The 7,954-nt window shown below is 42.3% G+C and overlaps 1 protein-coding gene across 1 annotated transcript in view; it reads left to right on the top strand.

Annotated features, from left to right (window-relative positions):
- Positions 1-2,815: 2,815 nt before the first annotated feature.
- The window catches only part of Wars2 (tryptophanyl tRNA synthetase 2, mitochondrial), a 77,255-nt gene continuing 72,116 nt past the window's right edge, over positions 2,816-7,954 (top strand). The window contains exon 1 of the mRNA XM_005357090.3: positions 2,816-2,907. Coding sequence (XP_005357147.1) covers positions 2,818-2,907 — 90 coding nt within the window. The 5' untranslated portion in view covers positions 2,816-2,817. The remainder of the gene's footprint in view (positions 2,908-7,954) is intronic.

Genomic DNA, 7,954 nt, shown 5'->3' on the forward strand with positions numbered 1-7,954 from the left:
AAAATAAAATAAATAAATAAATAAATAAATATTGTGTAGTCCTTTTCCTGGCAACAATTAGCTATTAAATCTCTAATAACATCTTGCAGTTTATAAATGATTACCTCCAAGTATTGGAAATACATTGATGGTGCGTTAACATAAACACATCTTTTACCAAGAGCGAGTCCGGATTTCTCCCTTTGTCTTACATTGCCTTGTGTTTGCAATCTTTCTGCTGCATGAGTCTGAATCTGTGCTTGCCTGAATTATGTCATGGAAATCTGTCCTTGTGTCTGTGTGTCCCTAGCAAAGGCTTTTGTTCTGTATTTATTGGACAGCAAAGAAAGCATTTCATGGAGGAGGGATGAATACTTCACTGGAAACTTGAACAGAATTTCACAAAGGATGAAATTTTACTGGCTCAAACTGATCCTGGCAATGAGCAAAAACTATCAACTATATCTAACTTCCAGTGTTTGTGGTGATTTGTTTATAAGGTTGCTTTCAACCTATGTGTTGCTTTTAACAAATGTCTATTTACAACACACCAATAACTACATGCATTGCTTTCTGGATCATAGGCAAGGAAGAACATTTATCTTAAGATTGCAACTATGCATTAACTCAGGTGATTGCATGGAAAATTCAAGGCAAGCGGTGTGGATTATTACATGGTTCCCTATCTCTTTTGTCGTTTTTGCAATTATATCATTTCATCCTTCCCTTGTTCTCTTAAAGGCAGATTAATCAAACAGGCTGAGTACATGGTAGAATAGAAGTCTTAAGTAACTTCAAGGTGTATAATTTGCTGGCTGTGAGGTCCAGTGAAAGTATGTAGGGATATTTTCATAATAATATAAGAGATATTTCCATAATAATGTGTCACCAGAGCAAATGATTTATTCAAAAGGCACAGTACAGAAGTAGAGTCTTAGTTAAGATAAACTGTCTTAACTAAGAACGTGTCCTGGAAATATTCCCCATGAAAGCATTACCAGTCATAGCCTGGGCAAAAGATTCCAAAACATAACTGGCCCAACTGTTTCACTACTAGGTTTATTTTTTTTTAATTCCACAATCTGGATGACCAGGAATGCTACAAATCTAAAGCTAATTCTTAAGGTTATAATCTCATTGACTCAAATTGTAATGATTTGCTTCCTGTGGGAAGACTAAACACCTAAGTCATTTATCAACCCCACGTTGCAGTGGATATTGTCTGTCTCTTCTCCTGATGGGCTTTATCCTGGGCTTCAGCTAATACCATACACTTTGGTTTTCTATTAATTCATGGCCACTAAATTTCCATTCTTGGCCACTTTTGTATTCTAAATTCTATCTGGTTTCAGTTTTGTCTGTTTGGCTCCTAATACCATGTTCTGTGGCTCCAGTCTCTCCTCAGGTCCACACTCAACTGTGTAGTTAAAATGCTTTGCACTTGGAAAGACATGCATGCGCCTTGAGCTTAACTGACAAAACCAAAATCACGTTGGTATGTTCTGTTAAGGGATGAACTATGACCTTATGCATACCTGTAATTCCTTCCCTGTTCACTTTCAATTACAGCAATTGTGCTTGAACTTCGGGGTCAATTGCACACTTAGGAAATTTTATTATATGATTTGAATCCCATCTTAACCTTAGATTTCAACTCCTTAGGAGTACAGACACCTCATATACACCTTAACCTGCCATGGCCCCTTGGTAATTTCTAATATACGTCTCTTAGACTAATATAAGAAATACAATAGGATTGGGCCACATCTGTTTCAGTTATATTTTTTACTGATTCTTAATCTGAGAGTTTTCAGATCCACTGACAGAAGCCAACTATCTTAACACGAAACACTGTCTTCCTCCTGGCATCATTGGTGTCATTAAGCTGGTAGTGAGCCACCAGCAAACACTGCAGCCCTAAGCATTCTCCTGAATGTGGTGCTTGCTTCGACACCACCTCCTCAGTGTGCACCATGTATTTATCTGCAAAGGCAAGATATGCACACATATCCTTATACCACCAGTGGTTTCCATTCAGGGTACGAGAGTATAGTTGGGGACCCTATGACCACCACGTAAGTCTCAAAAAGCCATTATGGTCCTATAGGAGAAGCAGTTTTCATTCTTAAGAGACATGAATAGAAAGTTGCATCTTGTAGCTAGGTCAGAAAAACAAACTACTTGTTTTTTTTTTTTTTTGTTTTGTGTAAAAAGTAAAGTCAGGGAGGGGGAGGGAATAGGCTCAGTTTGACCTCAAAGCCTTGAGATCATATTTTTAGTGCTCTTGGAGGTCACTGCCCTTCAGTTCAGTATCCATGAGTATAGCAGAGCAAGCCACGTGGGGTCTGACAAGTCTTTGTAGTAGAAAGGGATGGTGGGGGGGGGGATGAATTGGATGTGAGGGGGAGTGGGCATGGCTTTGCCAGAGTCAGTGACTTATTTTCGAAACGGCAGGGTGGAAGATTGCCTATTTTTGCCATCTTCGGTGTCCAAGGAAATCCGCGGGCCGCATGTTCCCAGGAACCTTAGGGTCTATTTTATAGCCCTTGTTTAGGGTGGATGATTTCCTGTTATTTCCGTGTCTAACACGCAACAACTTATTTGCAAGGGCACATAGTCTCCTTCAAGGAAGCTGGCACAAAGAGGACGGTTGTAGGAAGAACACTAAAGCCGAGCGCCACCTCATTCAAGGCCGCACCTGCTCTGCAAACACAGGAAACATCCGAAGCGAGCTAGATCAGCCAGCAAGAACCTTGAAGGCAAGCGCATGCGCAGTAAGCACAACTCGGGCTCGCCCGTCGACGTCATTCCGGGCCAGGCGGCTCCGCCCTTCCCAAGATGGCGCTGTGCTCCGTGCGGAAGGCGCGTGGGTGCTGGAGCTTCATCCGGGCACTTCACAAAGGACCCGCAGCGACTCCTGCTCCCCAGGTAACCCGAGCTGGCACTCCGCAGCAGGCTTCCGGTCCCGCCAGCGCCTCTCCGCGCCCCTTCTCTCCGGCCACTTATTTCTCCGTCCTTGTTTCCCGAAAAGAGTCCTCCGCACTTTCCGAGGTCCACTAGCCTATGAATGTCCCCGACGTGGGGACGTCGCAAGCGCACGTGACAGAATAAGGCGCTGCTGCTGGGAGGCTCGCGGCGCCGACCGGCCACGTGGCCGCCGTTGCCAGGCAACGCAGGAAGCCGGCTCTTGAAAGAGCGTGTGGGTGTCTGAAACCTTGTTGCTCTGGGGTCGTTCTACAAGCTGGTCTGTCATGTTTTTATCCTCCTTTCCCTAACGGCTACCCCGGGTGCTGCGGAGAAGTCAGAAAAGGTCTGTTTAGGTTCGTGCAGTAGCTAGCAGCGTGGATGGTGCGCAAGTACCGGTGCACCGCTCTGGTTCTTTCTTCATCCTTAGGCCTGTTTGTAGCAGGCCCTGTAACCAACAGCAACAAGCTGCCAAGGAACTTCATACTGTTGCTTGCCTGAGACCCACCGTATTTGCACTTTACTGTCAAAGCCAAGCATGGCAGGAGATACGTTGTCATTCGTTCTGATATGCACCAAAGCTTTTTGACTTAGATTATCAGGGGAGTAGGGTCTGAGAGAGGGAAGGAAATTTGAGGAATGAATTCTGACACCTTGCGTCTTTATCGCCACTAATGCACAGACAGATGTGACTTGAGAATGTCAGATCATAGCCGATGTATTGAAAAGCAAACCGGCCTAGAAGTTAGGAAAACATCCTAAAAGTTCCTGACTTTTTTTCGGATGTTTGCTAGCTGTGCTGCAGATCGAGTCTCCATCCTCTGGGCTTATTTTCTTTAGCAGATGGGATACCTGAACTGATTGGCATGTTAATTTCCAAGCCTGGAAATCCTGTGGATTCATCACTGTGAAGATAAAGTATAGCCAGTGAGTGTAGATGAAAACCAACATGTAAGATTGTGTTTCTAATCATCCCATAAATTACTCATTCTCTGAACTCCTGTTTTCTTCATTAATGTAAACCTCACAAGATTCAGTAAGAATAAAAGACACAATATACTGGAGACTCAGCAAGCAACTATTCAAATGTTATTTAAGTTTTAAGAAACAGTGTTCGGTAAGAAATGATTCCAGCTGCAATTATCAAATGTTGTTTTTCTTGAGGTCTGGGATGTTTGATTTTTCAGAATAAAAATGATAGGCATTTTAATGTGTATGGAACCAAGAAATTCTAGGACAGATTACTATTTTAAAACCCTTAATTTAGCTTTAAATTAAAAATAATTAAGTGTTAAAGTACCATTTCTGCAGTGTCATAATGCATATCACTTAGAATGATGGCAGGAAAGACTAGGGTAAGCCTGGCCTGATGACAGAGGCCTGTAATTCCTGCTATTCTGGAGCCTGAAGTGGAGGCTGGAGGATCACAAGTTCAAGACCAGACTGGGCTATAAAGTTCAAGGTCAATCTGGGTGATTGTGATTTTTTTGTCTGAAACTAAAAAGTAAGAAGATGACTGGACATGTAGCTGAGTGTCAGGGTGCTTCTGCAGTGCACATGATGACCTAGGTGTAGAAACACCAGCGAAACCTGCCGAAAGACTGATAGGGAAGAGTAAACATTGTATTCAGAATATTGTAGTAGGCCGGGCAGTGGTGGTGCACGCCTTTAATCCAGCACTTGGGAGGCAGAGGCAGGGGGATCTCTGTGAGTTCGAGGCCAGCCTGGTCTACAAGAGCTAGTTCCAGGACAGGAACCAAAAAGCTATGGAGAAACCCTGTCTCGAAAAAATAAATAAATAAATAAATAAATAAAAGAATATTGCAGTAGTTTTTGTACCTAAGTGTTTACACATAGGAAAAAAAACACTGGAAGGAAACAGCCTTCTTTAACATTTTTGTTGTGTTTGTTCATCCTAAATAGGGGATTAAGAATAATTTAAGTGTACATTAAGCATTTGTTTCATGTGTTTCAAGTTGCAGTTCTATCACTTTTATAACCAGAAAAGTTTGAAAGCATAAATCTCCGTGCAAACCTGTAGTCACTGGTGCTGTTTTGGCATTTTAGGGTTCTCAAAGAGATACCTGTCCTATACTGCCATTATTAAAGTGGCCTTGGAAAAGGACTCCTAAAAATTTATGGCCACTTTTCCTGTGTGGGTCTTCTTTTGCTATTGAAAGGCTTCCTTTGAAGTCCAGGGGATTTTGTGAGCAGATGCAGAAATATGTGAAGGAAGAATTGGATTCTCAAACCAGATGTACTGGACATTTTTATGACATCTCATAACCTTTGTACAAAACAAAAAAATAGTTTGTAAGAGCATACTATAAGAGAAAGGATTGCATATTTATCATATAGGTGGTTTTATCAAACCAAGAAGTGGTTAAGTTACTCTGTTATTGGTTTAGGCTGTGCTTGTGCCCCCCTAAGGTGCTCAGTGGGAGCAATGGTCTGCTTTGAGGTGAGATGAGTCATAGTTGTGCTTTGTTAGAATGGATGTACTGAGACTCCTAAGTTCTTTCAATGTTTGGGGAACTTTTTAAACAATATCTTGGTTAAGAAATGTAAGAAGTGCATTGGTAAGAAGCATGACATATTTACTCCTGAAGGCTACAAGTACACTCAAACACAAAATAGCGAGAGAAGGGCTAGAGGCGTGGCAGGTGCTTGCCTAGTTCGGGAGAGATTTTGGGTTTTGTCTCTGATATCTTAAAGAAGGGCACAAGGGAAGAAAATACGAATAAGAGCACATCATACCATATTCACTGTGGATGTCTACAATTTATGTGAAAATCATGGTTTATTTTGTCAGGTGTTGCTTGACAGAAAACTGCTGAAACCTGACGAGATGAGAGTAATCACAAAGTCAGAGAAATGACAATCTGACGTGCTGTTTAAAGGCCGGTGGTGTTAGGTCCATTGAAGCCTGTCATCGTTGGTCAAACACAGGACCTGTCCTTCTTTAAGCACTCATTCATGGTTGTATTTTGAAAACAATGAAATAGTCTTGGTTAGAAGATTTTTTTGCCAGATTATTTATAATCATTCAGCTCACGTATAAAAAGCCCTTGGTTCATTTTTAGCCCTCCTCATCCTAGGTTTGGCCAACACTGCCTTATTCTTCTTCCTGCCGATAGTCAAAATGTAACTGTCAGATGAAGGAAACATGTTTCAAAAAGACGAAAGAGCCACTGTCTTAAATTTCTGATTACATGACAAAACTTCTAAAAGCGCTTAAGATCTCCAGAGTTGCAGAATTAGTTCCTGTCTAGCCTGTGATACACTTTGTACTACACACTCATGATTATCAAAACGAAACTTAACATCTGTACAGTGCTATCACCTTAGGTATGAACCAGGTTCTAATTTTGCCAGTTTTTCCAGCACTCATTTTGCTTCATCCGATTTGATGCAGAATCCCATGTTTCATTGTTGTGCATTCTCCAACCTGGATTACTTTCTGGTTTTCTTTTTATTATTATTATTATTATTATTTATTATTTATTAAAGATTTCTGTCTCTTCCCCGCCACCGCCTCCCATATCCCTCCCCCTCCCCCAATCAACTCCCCCTCTCTCATCAGCCCAAAGAGCAGACCAGGTTCCCTGCCCTGTGGGGAGTCCAAGGACCTCCCACCTCCTTCCAGGTCTAGTAAGGTGAGCATCCAAACAGCCTAGGCTCCCACAAAGCTAGTACCGTGCAGTAAGATCAAAACCCAGTGCCATTGTTCTTGACTTCTCAGCAGTCCTCATTGTCGGCTATGTTCAGCGAGTCTGGTTTTATCTCATGCTTTTTCAGACCCACTCCAGCTGGCCTTGGTGAGTTCCCGAAAGAACATCCCCATTGTCTCAGTGTGTGGGTGCACCCCTCATGGTCCTGAGTTCCTTGCTCGTGCTGTCTCTCCTTCTGCTCCTGATTTGGACCTTGGGGTTGTAGTCTGGTGCTCCAATGTGGGACTCTGTCTCTGTCTCCTTTCATCGCCCGATGAAGGTTAATATCCAGGAGTGATGGAGGAAGGTCATTGGTTAAGTAATAAAGAAACTGTTTGGCCTCATAGGTTAAAACATAGGTGGGAGGAGTAAACAGAACAGAATGCTAGGAGGAAGAGGAAGTGAACTCAGAGGCCATGCTTCCCTCTCCCGGGCAGACGCCATGAAGCAAGCTGCAAGGTCAGACATGCTAAATCTTTCCCGGTAAGACTGATGCTACCCAGATTATTAGAGATGGGTTGATCGGGATATGAGAATTAGCCTGTAAGGGCTAGAGTTAATGGGCCAAGCAGTGTTTAAAAGAATACAGTTTGTATGTTGTTATTTCTGGTGTAAAGCTAGCCGTGCGGGAGCCGGGTGGGATGAAAAGCAGGCCCACAGCTCATACTACACAGGAGGATGACTATATGTTTTTCTTTGGGTTCACTTTCTTATTTAGCTTCTCTAGGATCACGAATTATAGGCTCAATGTCCTTTATTTATGGCTAGAAACCAAATAAGAGTGAGTACATCCCATGTTCCTCTTTTTGGGTCTGGCTTACCTTACTCAGGATAGTGTTTTCTATTTCCGTCCATTTGCATGCAAAATTCAAGAAGTCATTGTTTTTTACTGCTGAGTATGTATATATTCCATACTTTCTTCACCCATTCTTCCATTGAAGGGCATCTAGGTTGTTTCCAGGTTCTGGCTATTACAAACAATGCTGCTATGAACGAACATAGTTGAGCATATACTTTTGTTGTAGAAGTTCAAATGGCCAAAAGACACTTAAGGTTATGCTCAACTTCCTTAGCGATCAGGAAAATGCAATTTAAGACAACTTTAAGATACCATGTTACACCTGTCAGAATGGCTAAAATTAAAAACACCAATGATAGCCTTTGCTGGAGAGGTTGTGGAGTAAGGGGTACACTCATCCATTGCTGGTGGGAATTCAAACTTGTGCAACCACTTTGGAAAGCAGTGTGGCGGTTTCTCAGGAAATTCGGGATCAACCTACCCCTGGACCCAGCAATACCAC

This window comes from Microtus ochrogaster, chromosome 21, assembly GCF_000317375.1.
Source record: "Microtus ochrogaster isolate Prairie Vole_2 chromosome 21, MicOch1.0, whole genome shotgun sequence".
Classification (NCBI taxonomy): domain Eukaryota; kingdom Metazoa; phylum Chordata; class Mammalia; order Rodentia; family Cricetidae; genus Microtus; species Microtus ochrogaster.